Here is a 25,693-nt window from a genome sequence, read left to right on the forward strand (position 1 = left end):
GATTATCTTTGTTGCCCTCCTCTGAACCCTCTCCAGTTTGTCTGCATCCTTCTTGAAATGTGGTGCCCAGAACTGGATACAGTACTCCAGATGAGGCCTAACCAGTGCTGAGTAGAGGGGAACTAGTACTTCCCGGGATTTGGAAGCTATGCTTCTATTAATGCAGCCCAAAAGAGCATTGGCCTTTTTTGCAGCCACATCACATTGTTGGCTCATATTCAGCTTGTGATCGACAACAATTCCAAGATCCTTCTCGCTTGTAGTGTTGTTGAGCCACATATCCCCCATCTTGTAACTGTGCATTTGGTTTCTTTTTCCTAGGTGCAGAACTTGGCATTTATCCCTATTAAATGTCATTCTGTTGCTTTCTGCCCAGCGCTCCAGTCTATCGAGATCACTTTGAATTCTGTTTCTGTCTTCCAAAGTATTAGCTATCCTGCCCAATATTGTGTCATGTGCAAATGTGATCAGCATTCCCTGCACCTCCTCCTCCAAGTCATTAATAAAAATGTTGAAGAGCACTGGGCCCTGGTCAAGGTTGAATTGACACAAATCCTTTCTTCATGCATGAAGGTTGGCCGCCAACAAAGGGGAAACAACAACCCTCCTTCCAGAACAACGTATTCATCTACCTGAGGAAAAACCGGCCCGAGGACCAATCACAGTAGATCACCATATATGGCATCTAACGTCCGTTATTCACAGCAGTTTCTTAATTGTATGATAGTTCTAAATTAGGACTGCTTTACTGCAAAGCTTTTACAGACTCAACAATTAGCAAAGTTAGGAAGCAACAGTTGGCAAAGTGAGCAAATGTGTTCCAGGAAACGTCTGGCACATCATGGAAGCATCCCAAGTTTCTTACGTTCCCCTTTTTTTAAGGCCCATAGCTAAGGTGCGCTTGACCCTTGCTTTTAGTTATAGCAGACGAGCTACAAATGATCTTTTAGCCAAAAAAAATTGATTCTTATTACCATTATTATTATTATTGCCATGGGCCTTACAGGGGCAAGAAAACTGTAATAACGTTTGACCTGCTGCTTAACAGCTTGCCAAACACATGAAAGACACCCTTCCTCCATAGGCCAGTATAACATGCATCGGTAGTTTTCACCAAAGGTTGCCAAAAAGATACAATCTGCCTTTCCAAGAATTGGAGTAAAAAGGACAAATGTGTCAACTGGAAGCACTTTTGAACTTGCTGCACCTGTGCCAATTGTTATCACACCCATATTAAATTTAGCACAACTGTAGCCTTCATCAAGTAGATCGCTAAAACACACAGTCAGAATATTAGCTCAAAAGGTGTCATTCTTATAAGCAATGACACTTCGAGGTTCATGCTGCTGGAACATTTCTACTTTCCTTAACCAAAGGAGCAATCCCTTCCCCTTTAAGGAAGCATTGTCTTGGTTTTGCTAACTGCTTATCTTTATAGTGGAATGCATATTGTTTCTTCTTAACTCTTTTACAAAAATAAATGAAATATTTATCAAGCACAATCAAAATGCACTTAACTGAGAAAATTCATCCCGCCCTGCATTCTGGGAATACTTATGGTCTGCACAACATTATTTTTCAATATGTACTAATATATCAGAAAATATTGTTTCTATATGTTCCTTTGTTGTCTTAGATTCAGCATATTAATAGAGTCTTTTGTTTAATAGTCATCAATGTTTTCTTAGTTTATAATAGTAATAGATTCTTTGGCTTGGCATTCTTTCATAGAGTGCATCTCCTAAGTCGGTAGTTAATGTGAAATACGGCCTGACTGTAAATTGATCTCATTCCATACTCCAAGTATTTCTACAGTTTCTCCCTGGTGTGTTATTAGATGAGAAGTAAGATGAGTTTTATTGATTTTTTCCACACTCCAAGCATTTTTAAAACTTCTCCCCCCTGGGATTTCTTAGATGAGAAGCAAGGTTTCTGTTTCTGCTGTAAGTCTTTCCACCAAGTATTTACATTGTTTTTCCCAAGTGAATTCTTTCACGCAAAGTGAGATTTCTCTTTGGAGAGCAGCTCTCTCCACACTCCAGGCAATGATAGGGTTTCTCCCCTGAATGAGTTCTTTCATGTTGAGAGAGAGTTCCCTTCTCACTGAAGCAATCTCCACACTCCAATGATATCATTTCTCCCTTATGTGAGTTTTTTGATGTGAACAGAGATGTTGCTTCTGTCTGAAGATATTTTCACAAACCAAGCATTTATATGATTTCTCCCCTATATGAGTTCTTTGAAGAGAAATGACATGTATCCTCCTTCTGAAGCTCTTTTCACACAGCAAGCATTTATATGGTTTCTCCCCTGAATTAATTCATTGATGAAAAGTGAGAGTTATCTTTTGACTGAAGCTCTTCCTACACTGCAGACAATGATATGGTCTCTCCCCTGTGTGAGTTCTTTCCTAAGTGATAAGTGTCTTCTTTCTAAAGCTCTTTCCACACTCCTTGCATTTATATGGTTTCTTCAGTGTATGAATTCTGCAATGAGCTTTAACGTTTGGTTCAGAATTGGAAGTTTTCCTTCTAATATGGGACCTATTCTTGTCTTCTCTTTCTTGCAGTTTTTCTTGGATTGTGATATCATGGTAGTCATCCCCCTGACAAGCAAAAGAATTATTCCTCCTATTGTGATTGACATCATTTTTATTTTGCTGGTGGTCACTATTTTTACATTTCTCTCTCTTCAGTGCCATCCCACATGGTTCTCTCTTGTTTGCTACTTCCCATCTGTCACGTTCTGGAATGAAGGCAAAAAAAGGTTAAAAGCCTGTGTTAGCAACAGAACATCAAATGGTTGAGCAACTTCAATTAAAGATTTCAATAAAGGGAAGAACTGAAAAGAATGACAGGGGATGCAGTTCTTACCAAGTGTGTAACTACCTCTATTGACTGCCATGAACTGACTGTTTGTGTGGTACAATGCCTTTGATTGAGCCCATGGAGATCTGGGTTCAGCTTTTAGCTCAGAAATGAACTTAACTGTTGTTTCTGGGCCAGTTACTCTCTCTCAGCCCAGCTACGTCACAAGCGTTTTATTGGGCTACTCATCAGTAGGGAAGGTACTGCAGACTTCAATGAAATTCAGGAAGAATGGATACGGTTCCTTTAACAAAGTCTTGCCTGTGCTAAGGAGGAAAAAGAAATGACAAAGTCATCTTACCTAATAGCCCTATAGGTCATTTACGCAAGGTCAGATCTGGCATTATGAAGCTCATCAAAAGTGCATCTATTCTGAAAGCCTTGGGATGGGCAAATGCAAATCTAACTACATGCATAAGCCAGCCCCGAAGTGACCTCCCCAAGCAAAGTAAATTACCATTTCACATGCTAAATTCCAAATTTCTTAGCCTCTCAGGGAAGATGCCATCTTGAAGACATGCAGGCTCAGCACCTCTGTTAATGACCAGCCATCCCAAATTGCCCACTTTTACATTCAAGATAGCTCTGGCAAGGACTTGTCTGAACGCCATTGCTTTCAGTCCAGAACAGCTATTGCCACCATCTGAGAATCTTCCTGTCACTCCTCTGTGGCTTTGTAAAATTGGACCTGGCACCCATTGTGCCTTTGAAGGTTTTGTGGGGACTAGATAAATATGCAGAGTTCCGTGCACTCAGTGTGCCAGCTGAGCCGTCCCAGTCTTGGCTCTGCCAGCACCAACCAGGATCCACACCACTGGAACCACCTCGCTCTCCTGGGCTCCCCACGACTGGCAAGATTCCACCAGATTTCAGAGCGTGGTAAACCCCAGACTTCTGTGGCACTCAGGCAGAGAGAATTGGATCTCTTTCCCATCCCTCTACCCCAGCTGAGGAGGATGTAATCTGGGTATCTAGGTGTGAAGAGACTGCAGTTTGAGGGAAAGAGACTAAGAGAGAAACAGCTGGGTTTGGGTCCTCTAATCTAACTGTATTTGGGGCTGCCGGCCGCTGTGATTCTATGATGGGTCAGTTCTTTGTTTGCATGTTGCAGCTCTTAGTGTTTCCCAGTGATTTGTTGATCATTGAAATTTGGATTTGTCAAGGTTCCCCTTGTGACCTGGACTCCCTGGAGTCCCACCTTCCTTCTTTTAAACTTCCCCTTCCCAGTAACGTCGGGTTTAGGCTGTAGATGTGGCATTTCTATGCTGCCCCAAAGCCAAAGCTCTCTGGGCAGTTTGCAAAGATTAAATATACTATCGAACACCACATGGCCGCTGCAGGACAGGCCTTCAACTGTGCCTTGAAAACCTGCGCGTTCTGTACTGCCTTTCCCTGATCAGTGTTTTGCTTTTTTAACACTGCCTTCTGAGGATTATGCCCTAAAAGGGAGCCTGAAAAGAAATAAATTATATCTTCCTCACCATTATTGCATTTGGAATATGACAGTATAAATTGACAAGAAAACGGAGTCTTACGGGGAGAGGCCACGATCCCACCAGTCTCCTCCGTGATTTGCCTGTGCAGGGCTCTCTGGCAGGATCCGGCAGTGCCCAGTCCTCCTCCATGAAGCACACAGCAACCTCCTTAAAAGCCACCAGAGCCTGGAGGAAAAAAGAAAATGTTTCCTTTTCAAGGATCACAGGTGAGGTGGCTGGGCATTATCGTGCAGGATTGAAACTTGCTTGCTGTGAAAACCAGTTACTGGTGGGAAAACAGCAAGAAACAGCTATGGCCCTCCTGTCCTGCATGTGGGCTTCCCAAGAGGCATCTGGTTGGCTCCTCTAAGAAACAAGATGCTGGACTACATGGGCCTTTGGTCCCATCCAGCAGGGCTGTCTGTAGGATCTTAGCTTTGCCAGAAGGAAACAGAAGGAGAGATATAGACACTTGTGCCCTAAGCCATATCGGTCTTCAGAGATTCCGGTTTCTTGGATATTATTTGGAGGTGCACTAAGTGGGGTCAATGCCGGACTGTATCATAAAGAGCTCATTGTGCCACAGGTCTACACTCAGGATCCTGAAAACTGCCCAAAGCATGGTGACTTCCGTGACTCCATCTTTAACATCTACTGGACTAGGATGATCTGGCATTGCTTTAATGCTACAACTTGGCTTGTGTAGGGAAACCATCTAGACCAAGTTTAGATCAGGGGTACACAATCCTGGCTCCTGCAGGGCTCCCGCAGCACACACAGACTTGAGTGGGGACACACAGTGGGTGGGACACAGATACACAGGGATGGGGCGGAAGATGCAGGACGCTATGCTGGGACCCCTTCACATCCCAGCTTTGGGGTCGCTCGGGAAAGGAGAAGGCTGCAGATCAGTGAAGGGATGCCCTGGCTAGCCTGAGTGCCGACCAGAGCACCCTTTGCAGATCTCTGGGGGCTCTGAGCAAAGGGCTGGGAAGTGCTGCTGAGGCCGCAGACACAGGAAGAGCGGGGGGGATTTATCTGGAGGACACGGCCCCTCCCCCTGTCCCCTTCCCCTCTAGGAGTCCCCTTCAGTCCCCTTAACCCCGAGGGGCCAAGCAGCGAGATCCTGGCTCTGCCTCTCTCCACGCAGGACCATGAGCTGCTCGTCTCAGCCCAGTGCTTTCCTACAGCCCTTCCCAGGGACCTCCACACGTGATGGCCCTGCGGAAGGAGGGGCACTGCTATGGAGCCCGCTTCTCAGGACTCTTAGGCTGTTTCAGGGACTCCTGCTGCGTCTTGCGAGGCATCTGCTCTCACGCCAATGTGTTCCTAGGGCATTCGGAACAACAGGCCATTTGACGGGGGTGGTTGCGGGGGGGGGGGGGGGCAGAAGCATGCAAGTAACCCAAGGCAGTTGTTGGAAACTCTCCACCCTCGCATGGCTCCAGCAATTGAAGCTGGTGCTTATAGATCATTAGGTAAAGCAGCTTTTCTCACAGAACATCCTCTCCCACATTTTTCCTGGAAATCAGGCAAGGATAACAACTCTGCTTAATTTAAAACATGTATCAACTACCCCTCATCCTTCCTTGGATTTCCAAGTGGTGTACAATCAACTGGGTCACATTACAAATATAAGAGTAAAAAAACAAAATCCAGAAGGGCACTATCCTATGCATCCCCAAAGCAGCTATGCTGGGATCTGGAGGACTTGTTTCTGTCTAAACATGCATAGGATTGCTAGCTATATCAACTTAAAAAAATACAAGTTAAAACGTCTGGATGTATAAGAATAGTTTGACCTAGTACAGAAAAGAATGCATTGTAGGCACTAGGTGAGCCTGTTTAAAGGAGGGCATTAGATAACTGGGGTGACACGGCTGAGAAAAACCTTTCATCTGATTTTAATTAGGGTAGCTCTGATAAAGGAGGACTGTGGAGAATTCTTTGTTTTGTTAGACATGGAGCCAGAAAACTGGAACAGGAGGCTGATGCCTTAACTGACATGCCCCGTGATCAGTGACGACATTGTGCAATGACACAAACTGTGCTTGCTTACAACTCGCCCTCCACACAGCCACAGTTTAGTCTGGATGGGGAGGACGGAGTGCCTGAGACTAGCAAAGATGCCTCACACTGTCCTTGTCCTGTATTGCCTTTTGAAACATCTGAGCCTCACTGTGAGCTTTTCTACGTGAGGCATGTATTGTGTGCTCATAGGTCCCTACTCAACAGTTATTTCCTGGTTCTTTCGTCAACGTCATGACCCTCCAGTTGCTACATGGCCCTGTCTTGCAAGAGCTAAGAAATAGAATCTGGGCAGGTAATCTGGAGATCATGGAGGGTTACCCCCAAATCTTAGACCAACTGAAACCCCATTTAGGGCACTCAGGCCATTCAAAGGCCCCCAGGATGCATAATGCAAGTTGGTATGATGGGGAATGTAGGGCTATGAAAAAAGAATGATCTAGGCTCATTCGTAGTGCTAGAAGGACTATAGCAGAGGATTGAATTCAGATCCTGACCAAGAAACAATCACTACAGAAGTCCTAGTTGAAAAGGAAGAAGGATGCATTCATGAGAGAAAGGTGGAGGGATCTGGGTTTGGCCGTGAGGCAAATGCACGGTTACTTTTTGGAAGATTCAGGTTTACAGACTTCCAAGCTTCATCTAGAAGCTCGAATCCCTGCCCGTAAATGGCAGCAGGATTTTCAGTCTCTTCCAAGGCCCCACACCCGCTGGGAAGGATTCACTGGCTGTGGACCTTCCTGAGTGGGTGCCTGCCTCTGCACAGGAGATTTGCCGTCTGCTTAAATGGCAGTTGAGTGGACATCTCTGCAGGTACGTTCTTTCATCAAGGGGGAGCAGCGTGGTGGATTATTTTCTGATTTCCTTGATATCATTCTCAGGCTTAAAAAAAAATGCAGTGAAAGATTGACCAGAGAGCAAAGAAATCGAGCTCCCAAGAAGAACTGAAAGCTATGATCACTGCACTGCTCATAATACAACAGAAATATCAACATATTACTAAACCTACTCTAGAAAAATCCTGGTCTCAAAACAGGATTTGAGGAAAGCCAGGGAAGGCACCCATCCTCAATCAACCAGAATAAAATGCATCTGTAGTTTTTACCCAAGTTTGACAAACATTTATGATCTACCTTTGGAGAATTGGAGTGAAAAGGATACCTGTGTCAATCGTAAGCTCTTTTTAACTAGCTGTACCTGTTCCAATATTTATCATACCGATTTGAAGTGTGGCACTATTATACACTTCACGAAGTACAGTGAAGATGATGAGGTTCACGTTATTAGCTAATGAATTCAGTTTTGAGGCTTATCCTACCAGACCATGTTTTCAACTTGCCTTTACTAAAAGAGAAACCCCTACCCCCTTGAATGAAGCAGTGTCTTAGGCTTGCTAATTCCACATATTTATTCAGTATTGGCATATGTATTTTTCTTCTTAACCCTCTTACAAAAATAAATCAAATATTTATTAAACGAATGTGAAATGCATGTAACTGAGAAAAAACATCCTGCCTGGTATTCCAGGAATATTTATGGTCCGCACATCATTATTTTCAGTGTGTGCTGTTATAAGAGAAAACATTCTTTATTGAAGTTTCTTTGTTGTCTCAGTTCCAGCATGTTAATCCTTGGTTGGCATTCCTTTATGCAGTGTATCTCCTATGTGGGTCCTTAATGTGAAATATGGCTTGATTGTAAATGAATCTCATACAATCCTCCAAGCAATCCTATGGCCTCTCCCCTGTGTGAGTTCTTTGATGATGAATAAGATGTGTCTTCTGACTGAAGTTATTTCCACACTCCAAACAATGATATGGTTTCTCCCCTGTGTGAGTTCTTTGATGACAAGTGAGAGTTCCCTTCTTGCTGAAGCTCCTTCCACACGCCAAGCATTTATATGGCTTCTCCCCTGTGTGAGAGCTTTGATGGGAAGTGAGCTGTGTCTTCTGCCTGAAACTCTTTCCACACTCCAAACAATCATATGGTTTCTCCCCTGTGTGAGTTCTTTGATGACGAGTAAGAGTTATCCTCTCACTGAAGCTTTTTCCACATTCCAAACAATGATAAGGTTTCTCCCCTGTGTGAGTTCTTTGATGATGAGTGAGCTGTGTCTTCTGCCTGAAGCTCTTTCCACACTCCAAACAATCATACGGTTTCTCCCCTGTGTGAGTTCTTTGATGACGAGTGAGAGTTATCCTCTCACTGAAGCTTTTTCCACACTCCAAACAATGATAAGGTTTCTCCCCTGTGTGAGTTCTTTGATGACGAGTGAGATGTGTCTTCTTACTGAAGCTCTTTCCACACTCCAAACAATCATACGGTTTCTCCCCTGTGTGAATTCTTTGATGAGAAGTGAGAACTATTTTCTGACTGAAGTTCTTTCCACACTCCAAGCATTTATATGGTTTTTCCCCTGTATGCGTTCTTTGATGATAAGTAAGATGTGCCTTCTGACTGAAGCTCTTCCCACACTCCAAACAATGACATGGTTTCTCCCCTGTGTGAGTTCTCTGATGAGTAGTGAGAGTTATCTTCCGCCTGAAGCTCTTTCCACACTCCAAACAATCATACGGTTTCTCTCCTGTGTGAGTTCTTTGATGATCAGTGAGATGTGCCTTCTGTCTGAAGCTCTTCCCACATTCCAGGCATTTATATGTTTTCTTCATGGTGTGAATTTTGCAATGAGCTTTAACGTTTAAATCAGAATTGAAAGTCTTCCTGTGCACATGGAACCAATCCTTTCCCAGTCTTTCATGTATTATTTCTTGGATTGTGTTATAATGGTAGCCGCTGACCTGAGAAGCAAAGGAATTCTTCCTCATATTGCAATTTATTTCAGTTTTCCTTCTCTGCTGTTTCCTATTTTTGCATTTTTCTCGATTTGGTGACATCACACACACTTCTCTCTTATTCTCCCCGTCCCACCTGTCACCTCCTGCAATGAAACCATGAAATTGCTAAAAGTTAGCAACGGAACTTCAAATCATAGAGCACCCCCAATTAATGATTTCGATAAAGGGAAGAATGGATAAGCCTTAAGATGGGATGCACTTCCTACCATAGAAATAACCAGCTCAGGTACTCAACTATGAATTTCTGAGCCTTTCAGGAAAGAAGCGATCCTGAATCACTGCAGGCTTAGCATCTCCTTTACTGAGCACCCATCCCAAATCGCCCACTGTTACATTTGAGATGGCTCTGGCAAGCAGTTGTCCGAACCTCATCGTTTTCAGCCCGGAACCGCTCTTGTCACCACCCAGGAATCTTCTTCTCCCCCTTTCTGGCTTTGTATAATCAGACCTAGGTCCATACTACTGTACCCTCCTTGGTCTCCTGGCCTGTCCACTTGCTTTTCAGGGCATGGCAAACCCCGGAGTTCTGTTGCTAACTTCAGTTTGGGTGCTGGCTGCTGGGAGTCTAAGTTCTGTTGCTCTCAGACAGAGGGAATCTGCTCTCTTTTGCATCCCTCCACCTCAGCTAAGGAAGATGTGAGCTGGATATCTGGGTATCTATATGTGAAGACAGACTGCAGTTTGATAGAAAGAGACTGAGAGAAACAGCTGCATGTGGGTTCTGTTAACTAACTTCAGTCTGGGTGGCTGGCTGCTAGGATTGCATGGTGGGAAAGTTCTGTGTTTGTATTTGTTGCAGCTCTTAATGTTTCCCGACAATTTCTTGATCGGACACTCACTGATGTTTTGATTCTGTTGTGGTGTTTTAATATTTTGTAGTGATGTCTTACCAGTATGAACTCCTCTGTGGATTGCTATTTAAGGATTGGCAGGATTATGAATGATTTTGTACATAAAAAGAGACCAGTCCTGGTGGACTGAGAAAAGTGATTTGGAGGTGCTGAAACATGCAGAGCCCCGGCACACCAGGCCTTCATCTATGCCTGGAAAACGTGTCTGTTCTGGTCTGCCTGTCCCTAATGCATGCTGTGATGCTGCTATTTTCTGAGACTGAGCTGACTTAATATGTCTTGTGAACATTCTGTGGCATGATTTCTTTCAGCTGCTGCCTTAAACTGGTGTTAATTATTTGTTGGTTTAAATATGACTCCATGTACCTTAATTTCTTTCTGAGCTCTGCCTTCGGACGGCAGTTTCCTAAGAGGCAGCCTCAAAATGCTGACCAACATCAGGACCCTGTGGGTATGGAGGAGGAGTGAGGGAGGCAGGAGCAGGCAAAGGGGACTTCAGGGCCTGCTCCAGCTGGACTGCTGCTCCTTTGGGACAGAAGGGCGGGGAGCAGGGCCATCCCACCTGCCCTGCTGGAAGTCTACTTAATTCCCCCCCCTTGTGTGTCACATCTTTTTCAGATTGTACCGCAAGGGCAGGGACTGTCTTCTTTGCTCATGGATTGCCAGCCGCTGCAGGAGGCTTTTTTGGCTGAGGAGTGGGATAAAAATGCTACAAACAAACATAATACAAAATATATGAATAATATAGGATATGAGCCCAAAATTGGTAATATTATCTCCCTCCACATTATTGCCTTTTGAACCAGATACACTCATGATCAGGAAAACAGGGAGCCTTACCAATACTGGCCACGATCCCATGGTGCTCTGCCACGCTTTGCTTGTGCAGGGCCCCCGTGGCTTCTTTTCCCCGCCCTGCGTGTGCTGCACGAGCAACAGCCATTTGCTCGTGCAACAGCCGCAACGCCGTGAAGGTTACCGTGTTGCCCAAACACAGCACGGCGCACGGTGGGGGTGTCTTCTTCCCCACCCCAACACCCCTACTACAAGGCATGGCTTCTTTGACCACCATGATCGTCCAAACCCGGTTAGTATCTTCCTCATCATGATTGCACTTGGAAATCCAGACTATCCTTAAGGAGGAAAAGAAGGAGCTTTACCCAGAGAGGCCACGATCCCACGGTTCTCCTCCATGGTTTGCCAGTGCAGGGCTCTCTGGTCAAGATCCAGCAGTGCCCACTCCTCCTCCGTGAAGCACACAGCAACCTCCTCAAAAGTCACCAGAGCCTGGAGGAAAAAAGAAAATGTTTCCTTCTCAAGGATAACATAAAGTGAGGTGGCCGGGCATTATCCTGCAGGATTGAAACTTGCTTGCTGTGAAAACCAGGAAACTGTCTGGCTTGTGGGCTTCCCAAGAGGTGTAAGGTCAACCACTGATAGAAACAGGAGATGATGGACTAGATGGGCCCTTGGTCTGGTCCAGCAGGGCTCATCTCATGACCGTAGCTTTGTCAGAAGGGAACGCAAGGAGAGAGCTACATTCAGCCCTAGGAGGGGAGCCGGGGATGAAGGCACCCAGGCTGCTCCCTGCCTGTCTCCCCAGGGATCCTTCCCCCTACCTGATCCGGTTCCACTCCATCACAACAGAAAAGAGATGGCCGAGTACCCACTGCTGGCGTCATTCCAGCCCCTACAAGAGAGAAAAAGAACAAGAAGCTTGGAGCAGACGGTGTCTCAAAGATTGGGATTACAGCCCTAAACTCCCTTGGAACACAGTAGGAATGGAGTCCTAGTCAAATAGATAGAATTGTGCTAGAAGTCATGCATCTGAAGACCAGGTTAAAATACAGCCACCCCCAAATTAATCCTCACCCTGCAAGGTGACACGTCCAGCACCATCCTGCCTGGCCCCTCTTTGCGGGGGGCTCTGCCTGGAGTCTGATGGAGCCTTTTCATCTGCAGGTAAATTCGGTCCCACTTCTGCAAACAGACTCTGCATGTGAAAGAGCAAGGAATGAGACAGGCAAAAATGTCGTAGGGTGGTATGAGACATCTCTCATAGCATCATAGAATAGTAGGGTTGGAAGGGGCCTATAAGACCATCGAGTCCAACCCCCTGCTCAGTGCAGGAATCCAAGTCTCTCCTTAGTGGATTTCCAGAACAGGTTAGGCAATTTCAGGATACCCCCCCTCACATTCCTGACCCCCTGGATGAAATGCTCTCACCTGCTGCTCTTCCTGCTTCCTGTCCTCTGCCTGGCTCAGGAGGAAGCCTTCTGCCAGGGCCACCGCCTGGGAACTGGTCTCCGCCCCGCATTCTCTCACCCAGCTCGCCATCTCGGCTGGCAGGATGGCCAGGAACTGCTCCAGGATCACCAGGTCCAGCATTTGGATTTTCGTGTGTCGCTCTGGCTTTAGCCACCGATGGGAAAGTTCATGGAGTAGGTTGCAAACCTCTCGGGGCCCCTTGGTCGCCTCATAGCGGAACTGCCTGAAATGCTGGAGCTGTACATCTGAGCTCACCATGTCCTCACAAATAACCTGCTGGGCCTTTCTTTCCCAGAACGCTCCGATGCTCCCGGTCTTTTTGGCATCAGGGTCCCTTGGTGCTTCAGTGCCAGCTGAGTCTGTCTCAACCATCTGTGATCCAGATGGTTTCCAGAAAACCTCCAAAGGGGCCGAAGGATCTCTTCCCTCTTCAGTATCGGGGCAAAGATTCCAACAGGAGGCAGTGCGACTAAGGCTCTGTAAAGGCAGGACATGGTTTCAGAAAGCAATTATCATAGTGTTAGCGCAAGAAGAAACGTGCAGGAATCCAGCTAGCAAGCAGGTCTTGTCCCGAAAGGAAAGGCAGCCAAATGCAGACCGCAAGAGAACCAGGGACTTGGGGAGGGTCCTTCATCTGAGAGCCACTGACCTAGATCTTTCACCTGCTGGAGAGTCAGAAGATCTCTGATCCTCTCCCACCGCACAAATCCCCCTCTAACCATTCATCCCACGGAAAGTCCCTCCCCCTCTCGGCCTTCTCCTGAGGCCTTCTCTGTTCTTCAAGGAAGCACCTCCGTGACACCTCCTCGCGGTGTCACCTGCTGCTGCTGCCATCTTCTCCCCAAGCCACCCTTAGCATAAACTAATGTCACATTGGTTCAAGTTAAGGCTGTCAGTCATTTTAAGGAATCTTTGTTGATTCGTCATCTGATTCTTAAAAGGCCAACACAGGATCCTGGGAAGCTGCCTCAGGCTGAGCCAGACCCTTGGTCCATCTAGCCCAGTATTGGCAGCACTGACAGGCAGCAGCTCTCCAGGGTTTCAGGCAGGAGTTCTTCCAGCCCTGCCTGGAGATACCAGGCATTGAACCAGGGACTTCTGCATGCAAAGCCTCTGCTTCTGGCACACAGCCATGGCTCACACAGGCCCATGTATTAATCAACAAAATTCCGTTATGCATAGGAGACAGACATTCTGATCGACACACGCTGTCAGGATTCCCTTTTGTCCCTGCTGAACTTCAAAAGCCAAATCAAAACACAGACAAGAGACTTCTATCCAGGGCTCTTGAGTCCTTTACTTCAATGGGTCATACAGATGCAAACTGTCAGTAACTCACAGTCTACAAAGGAAAAGGGAGTTCAAGGGGAAGCTACGAAGGTTGGAAGTTGCCCACCACAAGGCGGGCAGGCTATCCTAACTTAAGGGGCGGATCTCCCTCTATCTCGTGAAGTCTCTACGTATAGCTGTTCCTGCTGGGCCAATTGGGCAGATCACCTAAGCTCTGACCAGCCATCTCTCCCGTCTGCGCCTCGCGTCTAAGAATTCAGGCTCTCCAAGCCCCACCTCTCCCTGTTCGCTATCTCTCACAGGGGTGTGTGAAGAGAGGCCCTCTCCATCCAGCTGGACTATTGAAACCTGAGGAGTCTGTGAGAAGGTTCCTCCCCCATGTTTTGGGTTCCTCTTCGGAATCTGAGCTCCTCTGCCACTGCCTATGCACAGATGCACCCATGACATCTACGTTTGCTTTAGTTAGGAAGACTGTGCTTTACATTAAACACTTAAAAAGACCCCAAACATTTTGCCCCGATTTTCTGAGCTGTGCTGCCTCAGCAGACGGGGGCTGCATTCCTAAGTAACATAGCTGGGAGCTCCCTCACAGGAACAGAGCAAGCGTTCTCACAGGACAGCATCCTCCGTCCAAGGAGACCATAGGTTTTCTGCCCCACGGAAACTGGGATTCACCACTTGTGCTCTGTTGAGATTGGCTTTTTCCCTGTTCAGGATTTTTAACACACTATTCCTCCTCCCCATTTAGATATTTATCCATTATTATCAGCCTTCACCTCCTTCTCGAAAGTACTCTTCTCCAGCTGCCTCCAGTGGCGTTCTGCCGGTTAACGGTGAGAATTCCTCCTCACTGAGGCCTTTCCCACAGTACGAAGTACCTTCCACACACACACAAACACCGCCACCAGGACCTCTGGCTCAGGCCCAACTGTTTTTACTTTGTCCTCAAGCTGTGAGGACACACTGGCTTGATTATAACCTGTAGTATTTCCGTTATTAGCTTAACCCTCACGTAGCCAAGAGCAGAAGGTGTAAGATTTCATGAAAGAAAGAAACTTTTATTATCTCCAGCACTAAGATGGTAAACAGCTAGTAAGTAACTTTTACAGCTTCTGTCTATGCATATCCTCTTGTACACCTGAATCGCTAGCAAATTAGTAACTGGATATAAACTCTACAGGAAGGACAGGGAAGGGTGTAGTGGGGGACCAGTTGCCCTGGATGTCAAAGAGGGCATAGTGTTGAGTGGACCAGAACACCCAAAAAGGCTAGGCTCCTCCACAGAAGCACTGTGGGTGACAATACCAGGCTCCAAAACTCATTTAGTGAAAGGACCATGCTATCGTCCCACACGCCAGAATGCTCAGACTGACCTTGAGATGAAAAACTTAATCAGGGAGGCCTGATTAACAAGGAAGTGTTGTAATAACGGGCGACTTCAATCACCCCCACATTGATTGGATGAATGCACGGTCCAGCCACGATGAAGAGGTTAAATTTCTTGATGGCTTAAACGATTGTGCCCTAGAACAGTTGGTCATGGAACCGACCAGAGGGGAGGCAGCCTTGCATTCAATCATAAGTGGTGTCGCCCAGGACATAGTACAAGGTGTAAATGTTGTTGAACCCGTTGGAAACAGTGATCACAGTGCTATCAGATTTAATATATGTTGAAGTGGAAAATTGCCCAGGAAGTCCGACACAGTTACATTTGACTTCAAAAGAGGAAACTTCTCTAAAATGAGGGGTCAGGTGAAATGGAAGTTAAAAGGGAGAGTCAAAGGGATTAAATCCCTTCAAAATGCTTGGTGATTACTCAACACCACAATAATAGAAGCCCGGCTAAAATGTATACCACAGCTTAGGAAAGGTAGCACTAAGTCCAGAAGGGCGCCGGCATGGTTAACCAGCAGTGTTAAGGGGGCTATTAGAGAAAAGACAGCTTCCATCAGAAAATGGAAGTCTTGCCCAAGCGATGAAAACAAAAGCCAGCAAAGACTTGCACAAAGGTGATGCAAGCGGACAGCAAGAGATACAAACAAGCATTCTGAACAGCATATCACTGACAACATCAAGGCCAACAATAAAGAATTCTTTAAACATATCAGAAGCACAAACCAGCTAGGGAGGCAGTTGGACCACTGGATGACAATGGAGTTAAAGGAGTACTGAAGAAGGACAAGGAGACTGCAGAGAAGCTGAATGAATTCTTTTCATCCATCTTCACTGCCGAAGAGATAGGACAGATACCTGTGCTGGACCCAAATGAGATCCATCCTAGAGTTCTCAAAGAACTCAAATATGAAATTGCCGATCTTCTAACCAAAATATGCAACGTGTCCCTAGGATCAGCCTCTATACCAGAGGTCTGGAAGATGGCCAATGCAACACCAATTTTCAAAAACAGATCCCAGGGAGATCCCAGAAATTACAGGCCGGTTAGCTTAACGTCTGTTCCACGTTAATTGGTTGAAGGCATTATTAAAAATAAAAATAGTAAGCATATAGAATCATAGAATAGTAGGGTTGGAAGGGGCCTACAAGACCACTGAGTTCAACCCCCTGCTCCATGCAGGAATCCAAGTCACAGCATCCCCAACAGATGGCTGTCCAGCCTTGTCTTGAATGCCCCCAGTGTGGGAGAGCCCACCACCTCCCTAGGTCATTAGTGCCATTGTTGTATTGCTCTAACAGTCAGGAAGTTGCTCCTGATGTTCAGCCCGAATCTGGCTTCCTGTCACTTGAGCCCATTATTCCGTGTCCTGCACTCTGGAATGATGGAGAAGAGATCCTGGCCTTCCTCTCTGTGACAACATTTCAAATATTTGAAGAGCACTATCATCTCTCCCCTCAGTCTTCTCTTCTCAAGGCTAAACATGCCCAGTTCTTTCAGTCTCTCTTCATAGGGCTTTGTTTCCAGTCCCCTGATCATCTTCGTTGCCCTCCTCTGAACCCTCTCCAGCTTGTCTGCATCCTTCTTAAAGTGCGGTGCCCAAAACTGGACACAGTACTCCAGATGAGGCCTAACCAGTGCTGAGTAGAGGGGAACTAGTACTTCCCAGGATTTGGAAGCTATGCTTCTATTAATGCAGCCCAAAATAGCATTGGCCTTTTTTGCAGCCACATCACATTGTTGGCTCATATTCAGCTTGTGATTGACAACAATTCCAAGTTCCTTCTCGCTTGTAGTGACGTTGAGCCACGTATCCCCCATCTTGTAACTGCGCATTTGGTTTCTTTTTCCTAGGTGCAGAACTTGGCATTTATCCCTATTAAAGATCATTCTGTTGTTTTCTGCCCTGCGCTCCAGTCTATCCAGATCACTTTGAATTTTGTTTCTGTCTCCCAAGGTATTAGCTATCCCGCCCAATTTTGTGTCATCTGCAAATTTTATCAGCATTCCCTGCACTGCCTCCTTCAAGTCATTAATAAAAATGTTGAAGAGCACTGGGCCCAGGACTGAGCCCTGCGGTACCCCGCTCATTACCTCTCCCCAGTTGGAGAAGGTCCCATTGATAAGCACTCTTTGAGTCCGATTCTGTAGCCAACGGTGGATCCACCGGAGCCCACTTTGAGCTAGTTTGCTCATCAGGATATCATGGGGCACTTTTGTCGAAAGCTCTGCTGAAGTCAAGGTATATGATGTCCACAGCATTCCCACAGTCCACAAGGGAGGTTACTTGATCAAAAAATGAGATCAGATTTGTCTGGCAGGATTTGTTCTTGACAAATCCATGTTGGCTTTGAGTAATCACTGCATTGTTTTCAAGGTGCTTCCAGATGGATTGCTTTATATTCTGCTCCAGAATTTTCCCAGGGATTGATGTCAGAATGCCTGGTCTGTAGTTCCCAGGTTCCTCCTTTTTACCCTTTTTGAAGATAGGGACAACATTAGCCCTCCTCCAGTCATCTTGCACTTCACCCATCCTCCATGATTGCTCAAAGAGAAAAGACAGTGGTTCTGAGAGTTCTTCTGCCAGTTCCTTTATTACTCTAGGGTGCAGTTCATCTGGCCCTGGAGATTGAACTCAAAGTAATTAGGTGTTCCTTGACCATATGCCTATCGATCTCAAGCTGCAATCCTGCCCCTTCAGCATGTACTTCGCCTTTGCCAGGGGGGTCATGGACCCTCTTTTGGGAGAAGACTGAGCCACAGTAGGAATTGAGCATTTCTGCCTTTTCTTTGTCATCTGTTATCATTTTGCCATCCTTACTTAATAGCTGAGCCACCATTTCTTTCCTCTGTCTTTTACTATGCATGTAGCTGAAGAAACCCCTTCATGGATCACTGCCTTGTTGTGGCGAAGGGGCTTGCGTAACTCAGTGAAGCCATAAGCTATGCTGTGCAGGGCCACCCAAGATGGACAGGTCATGGCAGAGAGTTCTGACAAAATGTGGTCCATTGGAGAAGGAAATGGCAACCCACTCCAGTATTCTTGCCAAGAAAACCCCATGGAACGTATCACAAGGCTAAAGAAGCAGAGACATCACCTTGCTGACAAAGGTCCGCATAATCAAAGCTATGGTTTTCCCAGTAGTAACATATGGCTGTGAGAGGTGGACTATAAGGAAGGCTGAGCGCCGAAGAATTGATGCTTTCGAACTGTGGTGCTGGAGAAGACTCTTACGAGTCCCCTGGACTGCAAGGAGGTCAAATCAGTCCATCCTAAAGGAAATCAACCCTGAGTGCTCATTGGAAGGACAGATACTGAAGCTGAAGCTCAAATATTTTGGCCACCAAATACGAAAAGTCACTGGAAAAGTCACTGATGCTGGGAAAGATTGAAGGCAAAAGGAGAAGGGGACGGCAGAGGATGAGATGGCTAGATAGCTTCACTGATGCAATGAATATGGACTTGAGCACGCTCCGGGAGAGAGCGCAGGACAGGAAGGCCTGGCGTGCTATGGTCCATGGGGTCATGAAGAGTCGGACACGACTGAACGACTGAACAACAACAAGCTGAAGAAAGCTTTTTGTTGCTTTTAGCATCCCTTGCTAACCTCAGCTCGTTCTGAGCTTTAGCCTTCCTGATGCCATCCCTGCAATTCTGTGCTATCTGCCTTTACTCTTCCTTTGCAGCTTGGCTTTCCTTCCACTTCCTCTATGTGTCCTTTTTTGTTTTCAGGTCATCTGTTAGCTTTTTGTGAAGCCACATTGGCTTCTTCTGTTGTCTTCCACCTTTTTTTCTTGTTGGAATTGTTTGTAATTGCGCCTTGAGAATTTCCTTTTTTAAAAACTCCCACCCATCTTGGACTCCTTTTCTCGTTAAGAGTTGCTTGCCATAGGACTTACTGATCATTGTTCTGAGTTTATTAAAATCAGCTTTCCTAAAATCCAGGGTATGGGTTTGGCTACACTCTGCTTTTGCTTCCTTTAGAACCATGAACTCAAGTATAACATGGTCGCTTTCCCCCAGAGTTCCTGTAACTGCTTTTACCCACTAAGTCATCTCTGTTGGTTAGGATCAGGTCAAGGATAGCCGATCCTCTAGTTCCTACCTCTACTTTCTGTAGGAGGAAGTTATCCGCCACACAAGTGAGGAATTTCCTGGAGGGACCATGTTTTGCAGAATTTGTGTCCCAACAAATATCAGGGAAATTGAAGTCCCCCATTACTACTACATCATGCTTCCTTGAAACATGGCTATCTGCTTTTCAAAAGTTTCATCCTCATCTTCTCCTTGATTGGGTGGCCAGTAGTAGACTCTGAGCACCATGTTCCTTTTATTCTTTGCTCCATTTATTTTGATCCAGATGCTCTCGATGGGGCTACCAAGTTCATCCTCCTGTATTTCTGGGCAGAGCTAAGTATTTTTAACATATAGTGCAACCCCACCTCCCTTTCTGTTCTTCCTGTTCTTTTTGAATAAGTTATATTCTTCAATTGCTGTATTCCAGTCATGAGAGTCATCCCACCAAGTCTCAGTTACACCTATCAAGTCATAATTTCCCTCCTGTATTAAGAGTTCAAGTTTGTTCTGTTTGTTTCCCATACTCTGGGCATTAGTATATAGACATCGAAGACCATGTGCTTCATGGTCTGGCTTTCTTCCTACATGTTTGTGAAGACTGTGATTGGGCACTATTAGAGCTGTGCTCTCCGCTGCAGTGCATGCGCCTACGTCCATTGTTACCCTCAACTTTATGTCTCCCTTCCCCGTAGCATTCAGTTTAAAGCTCTCCTGATAAATTCTTCAAGCTGTGGCCAAACACATTCTTCCCTGTCTTTGTGAAGTGCAACCCGTCCCTTGCCAACAGCACATCTTCCAGGAAGCATAGCCCGTGGTCCCAGAATCCAAATCTCTCACGCCAGCACCACCTTCGTAGCCAGTCATTCACCCGGAGTATTTTTCTTTCCCTTTCTGTCCCTGTTCTGACTACTGGAAGGATGGATGAGAAAACTATCTGGGCCCCAAAGTTCTTGAGTTTCCTTCCCAAAGCTTCAAAGTCTGATGTGATTTCTTCGTAGCTCCGCTTGGCGGTATCATTTATTCCCACATGGATGAGAAGAAACGGATACCTGTCAGTGGGCTTTATGAGTGCAAGCAACCTTTTAGTCACGTCTCCAATCCGTCCTCCCGGGAGACAGCATACCTGGCAAGTCCATGAGTCTTTGCGACATACTGGGGTCTCGATCCCATGCAGCAAGGAGTCTCCCACTACTACTACTCTTCTCTTCTTGTTGTTGTGGGCCTTGGTTTCATCACCTCTGCTTGACTGACCTTCAGCCTCTTGCTCGCTCTCATGCAGGTTCCCCTGTAATTCTTCCTCTGCAGGCTGTCCTCCAGTCTCATCCGCAAGTACCTGGAAACGGTTCCACAGCTCCACTGGTGCAGAGTGGCTTCTAGTTCTTCTGCTCCTGTCACCCTTTTCCAAGGAGTATCCTATACTTCATTTTTCCTCACCTCAGCAGCTTCCTCTTCTGCCTCAGCTTGCTGTTGCTCCTCTGACTTCTGTTCTTCACTTTGCTGCTGTAGTTCCACCGTTCTGTCCAAGAACTCTTCATATTCTCTTATTCCCCGGAGGGTCGACAGTCACCGCTCCAGTCCACTTACATTTTCTTCCAGCAGCGTGATCAACTTGCACTTGTTGCAGGTGTAGGCCATGTTGTTCTCAGGCAAGAAAACAAACATGGCACACACCTTGCATGTCACCACCACTGGAGAATCTTGCCCCTGCATAGTCTCTTTTCCTTTTTTGTGTCTAGCTTCCTGGTTGTTCTAGAGTAGCCTGTGCCTGGTCCTCTACGCACTGGAGGTTAAAAACAGAGTCCCACTGGTATGGAAGTGTGTGTAACAAGACAAATAATTTTAAAAAATGTTAGGAGTCTCCCCCTTGACCACCCCTGGCCAACTCCTGTTTGCTCCCCCTGTTTGCTCGCTCTGCCGGACAAGCCCTTCAGAAGGACAAGTCCTGCTGAAAAAGAATCAACACAACCTCTGCAAAGGTAAGTCCTGTCTCACTAACCTTTTAAAGTTCTTTGAGAGTGTCAATAAACATGTAGACAGGGGTGATCTGGTAGACACTGTTTACTTGAACTTCCAAAAGGCTGACAAAGTCCTTCATCAAAGAGTCCTGAGCAAACTTAGCAGTCACAGAATAAGAGGACTCTTATGAGATCCTCTTATGGATCTGTAACTGGTTAAAGAACAGAAAGCAGAGAGTAGGCATAAGTGGTAAATTCTCCCAATGGAGGGAAGTAAATAGTGGGGTCTCAAAGGGATCTGTATTAGGACCAATGCTTTTCAACCTGTTCATAAATGATCTGGAATTAGGAGTGAGCAGTGCAGGGGCCAAGTTTGCAGATGACAACAAATTATTTAGTGTGGTTAAAACAAAAAGGGATTGTGAAGAGCTCCAAAAGGATCTCTCCAAACTGGGAGAATGGGCATCTACATGGCAAATACAGTTCAAGGTAAGCAAGTGTAAAGTGATGAACGTTGGGACAAAAAATTCCAACTTCAAGTATAGCCTGATGGGATCTGAGCTAGCGGTGACCGACCAGGAAAGAGATCTTGGGGTTGTGGTGGACAGGTCAGTTGAAGATGTCAACCCACGGTGCAGCCGCTGTAAAAAAGGCAGACTCAATGTTAGGCATAATTAGAAAAGGAATTGAGAATGAAACTGCCAATTTCATACTTCCCCTATACAAATCCATGGTGCAACTGACACAGTGTGATTTTATTTTCCCTATTTTTCTTCAAGTTGTCATTGTAATGTCTCCTCGTATCCACTTATATTTCCCTTATATCTTATATTATCACTTTTATTAATTTCTCTTATTTCTTAAATCCACCTTTACTTGATTTTTGTCAATAAAATTGCTTCTCTCTATAACTTCTTTCCCTGCTCCTAGTAGATAACCTTGTAGACTTCAGGCGCCACAATGTACTCTTGTTTTCTTTTGAAATGTAACAAATGTGGTATGAAAAGAAATAGAATGCAAAATTTGACCCTGAATACAAGCCTGAATTGTAAACATACTGAAATGTATTTTGTAACCTATGATATCTGAGTGTTAATTTAGAACACTATGAAATGTAAAAAGGTCAACATTCTAAACCAGTCCATGTCATGTGAATAGCCCAGATCAGGAAGAGGAGGTGTGAATGGAGAATGAATTGTTTTCTTGCAGGAGAACCAGCTGAGGGTGCTCTCATATGTGCTGAAGATTGCCAAAGTATCAGTTACAGAAGATGGAAATGGGCCAATAAAAGAGGAGGACACCACGTTATGACCACAGAAACAACCTTGAGAAATGTTGGGGAGTCTGAAGGAGGTGCCAGGCTGTCTACAACAAATGTTAATCTTGGGAAGTGGGAACATGAGGTATTATCAACAAAGAAGACCCAGAATCCCTCTTGGATCTCATGAGCCCTAACGAGGGAAAAAGAGTATAAAACCCCTGAATCTGCCATTGTTCAGGAGGGGTGTGGTAGCATCTGGATCGTTTGTATGCGCACATTCCAACAGTACCCTCAATCCACGGGACACGTATTAAGTGCTCTGGCCAAGTACTTGAGAGCACTGTGGTGAGTATGTGTTGGGTAAAATTCAGGGAAAGGATTTTACTGTCCAGGGCTTAGATAGGGCGCAGCTATCTTTGTTCCATCATACTCACTGTTTGGGTTTAGGATATAAGACAGCAGGCTTAGGCTTAGGCTTGGGCCTGGCTGACATGGTATCACCGTTGCCTCAGTGGGCCACTTGCGGCGGTGGAGAGATCTAGAGCTGAGCAACAAACAGGGGCTAACTGTATATTTAGTCATTTAATGCACCACATTTGGGAAACTAAGTTTCTACCTAAGAGGCGTGCAACCTCTTAAGCCTCACAGAAGGGTGCAACTTCTTGAGGATTGTTGGTTTGGGGCTATCTAAGAGGCATGCAACCTCTTGAAATTCAGAAGGGTTGAAACTCTGAGATTTCTTTGTAATTAAGTTTTTGCCTGAGAGGTGTGTTACCTCTTCAGCCTCAGAGAATGTGCAACTCTCTGGGGAGGTTCTACTTTTGCTTATTTCTTTTATTTCAATAACTCTACTTTTCTTTCATCAGCATTGATTGCGTGCGTGTTCTTCTCTACCTCAAAAGAACCCAAACCTCTCAGCCTGATCAACTGATTGGTCCTGTGTAAATTGAAATTGATATTTCACACAACCACACTTGGAATAATTTGTACAGTTCTGGTCACAACATGTAAAAAAGGTCCTGTAGAGCTAGAAAAAGTGTGGGGAAGGTCATCTAAGGGTGCAATCCTATGGGGATAGACAACTGCCTCTGAACTCGGAGGCGACCACCTATCCAATGCAGGGCAGGAGAGCGCGGAGGGGGTCGTCCCTTCAGCCGCCCTGCATTTGAGGCTAGACAGCTGATTTCGGCTGTCTAGCCGCAGGAAGGCAGAGCTAACTATGCATCCGCTTCCCGCTCGGGGCTCCCCAAATCTGCTGCCCCACGGGAGGGCCGGCCGTGGTGGGGCCCTCGTCTCCCTCTGCCCAGTGTTGTTTGCTGCTGTCAGAAGAGGCCCAGGGCAGCGTCTCAGCCCCACGCAGAACTGCCTGGGGACCCACACCTGCGCGGGGGGGGGGGCACCGTCCGATTAGCGGGGGAAGAATCATAGGACCACAGAATGGTAGGGTTGGAAGGGGCCTACGAGGCCATCGGGTCCAGCCCCTGCTCAGCGGGATTCGGGCCGGTGCAGAGCAGCTCCCTCAGCGGATGAAGGAGATAAGTGGCTCCGCGCAGCAGCGCCCTCGACGTCCTCCCTCCCGCTCGCCACATCGAGGGCGCCGCCTGGGATGCTGAACGGAGGAAGGGCGCAGCTCCCTGGAGGGGGGTCCCAAGGGGGTCAGCCGCAGGGGTGAGCGCATCCAGCTTCCCCCCGCCCCGAGCGCAGACCCGCCCCGACACGCTGGGGTTGAAGTAGGGCATCCCCGCCCCACCTCCCCCCGCCCTCCCCGCCCCCAGTTGCCCCTCCCCGGCTGCACAAGGCGGGGGGCTCACCTGCCCCCAGCCAGGAGGCGCCGAAGCCGCACCGGGAGACGCGCCAAGACCTCCTCCCTCTGCCGGGGAAGGCGGGGCAGGAAGCGCCCTTGGCCGAAGGAGGCGCGTTTCCGGGCCACGCGGCCTCTCCCCTCCTCTCTAGGAATCCCCGCTTCAGCGCCTTTGACCCTTGCGGGGCCACGCAGCGGGATCCTCTCCGCAGCTCCCCAAGCGGACCCGGGGACCCCCCCGCCGCGCCACGCTGGCGCTGGCTGCCCTCGGCGCTGCTGGCAGCAATTCGTCTTTCCTGTTCTGGGCATCCCCCCCTCGCTGGATGAATCAGCTCCGCCGGCGGGGGTGTTGTTCGTGGTGCGGGAAGGGTCGCGGCGCGCCCGGGAGCAGCCCCGGACACTGGGCCTCGCGGGGAATGAATCCTTGATGAAAAGCGAGAGTTGTCTTTGGACTGAAGCTCTTTCTACACTGCGAACAATGATATGGTCTCTCCCCTGTGTGAGTTCTTTCCTGAGAAGTGAGATGTGTCTTCTTTCCAAAGCTTTTTTCACTCTCCAAGCATTTATATGGTTTCTCCCGAGTGAATTCTCTGATGAGAAGTGAGATGTGCCCTCTGACTGAAGCTCTTTCCACGCTCCTTGCATTTATATGGTTTCTTCAGTGTTTGAATTCTGCAATGAGCTAGAAGCGCCATTCCTGAGTAGTACAACTAAGAGCTGCTTTAAAAGGTTACACAGGACGGTGTCCTGCTTCTGAGGAGACTACAATCTTTTTTCCCCACAGCAACTGTGATTGACTGGTTGTGCTCTGTTGATCGCTTTTCTATCTCTTCTTTTTCTTTTCTAGCCAGGTTTTCTTAAACGCCTCTTTTTCATTCTCTGTCATTATTCCTTTCCCATTAATAATAAAAATTAGTGTCATTCTTGAATGGGCTCCCTTATACTTGCCTCTCTGCGCAGAGATTCTTCAGAGTATCTGTGCAACACAGGGCTGGCCTCAGAGATTTTGCAGCCTTTAACCACTGTCCCTGCTCCTGTCAAAACATCAGAATGTCTTGTATTAGAATGTCTGCTTAGCAATTGCCCCCCGCCCAGCCTCAGTACCCCAAATGGTAAAGGTATTTCAGCACACCAGGAAGGAAGTCTCATAAGAGCTGTTCTCCCTCCCTGACAGTAAAAAGCACAGTAAGAGTTGGAAAACGTAAAACTACATTTTGCTGGCCTTTCAGATCACCCCAAATCGCCTGCCTGAAGCAGCTCCCTCACTCTGCTTCAACCCAGCTTTTCAACCCCATTTTTTATTTATTTTAGACATATCTTGCTTTATATTAAATAATTACAGAGACCAATATCATGGTGTGGAGAATGTGGATAGCTGCACTTTCCTGTCTCTCTCTCTCATAATAGTAGAACCCAGTGGGGTCATCCCATGAAGCTGATTGGTAGAAGATTTAGGGCAGATAAAAGAAAGGACCTTCACACAGCACATCGTTATAAACTATGGACTTCGCGACCACAAGACGCAGTGACAGCCACCACTCTGGATGGCTTTAAAAGGGGATTGGACAAAT

At 46.6% G+C, this 25,693-nt stretch overlaps 1 protein-coding gene and 1 long non-coding RNA gene across 4 annotated transcripts; both read right to left on the bottom strand.

The window, feature by feature from the left end:
• Nucleotides 1–327: 327 nt before the first annotated feature.
• Nucleotides 328–5,423, bottom strand: LOC146355934 (uncharacterized). The gene is made up of 2 exons (XR_014787244.1): nt 4,403–5,423; nt 328–3,133 (listed from the first exon to the last, which is right to left on the bottom strand). It is a non-coding gene; the product is annotated as an uncharacterized LOC146355934 (long non-coding RNA).
• A 171-nt stretch (nt 5,424–5,594) lies between these two features.
• On the bottom strand, nt 5,595–24,193 carry LOC146355935 (uncharacterized). Of its 3 annotated transcripts, none has more exons than XM_084830836.1 (7): nt 24,133–24,193; nt 21,102–21,701; nt 12,303–12,821; nt 11,949–12,069; nt 11,696–11,766; nt 11,237–11,363; nt 5,595–9,308 (listed from the first exon to the last, which is right to left on the bottom strand). In XM_084830836.1, exons 3-7 carry the CDS (start codon nt 12,714–12,716, stop codon nt 8,101–8,103), a joined length of 1,941 nt encoding a protein of 646 aa, XP_084686962.1. In that variant the 5' UTR covers nt 12,717–12,821; nt 21,102–21,701; nt 24,133–24,193; the 3' UTR covers nt 5,595–8,100. The 3 variants fall into 3 exon arrangements, with proteins under 3 accessions (XP_084686962.1, XP_084686961.1, XP_084686960.1); XM_084830835.1 differs by having other exon boundaries at nt 15,008–21,701; XM_084830834.1 differs by lacking the exon at nt 21,102–21,701.
• Between the last annotated feature and the right edge of the window lie 1,500 nt (nt 24,194–25,693).

The sequence above is a fragment of the Heloderma suspectum genome, chromosome 2 (assembly GCF_057233095.1).
Source record: "Heloderma suspectum isolate Gila_16-S chromosome 2, 16-S_ref, whole genome shotgun sequence".
In the NCBI taxonomy this organism is placed as follows: Eukaryota; Metazoa; Chordata; class Lepidosauria; order Squamata; family Helodermatidae; genus Heloderma; species Heloderma suspectum.

Bases quoted from the DNA above. Each gene is read 5' to 3' on its own strand.
- LOC146355935 (XM_084830834.1), bottom strand. From the start codon at position 12,716: ATGGTTGAGACAGACTCAGCTGGCACTGAAGCACCAAGGGACCCTGAT. The intron at 11,767-11,948 runs GTGAGGATTAAT...TCTCTCTTGTAG, and splicing joins TGGACGTGTCACCTTGCAGG to GGGCTGGAATGACGCCAGCA. The intron at 11,364-11,695 runs GTAGGGGGAAGG...TTTTTCCTCCAG, and splicing joins ATGGAGTGGAACCGGATCAG to GCTCTGGTGACTTTTGAGGA.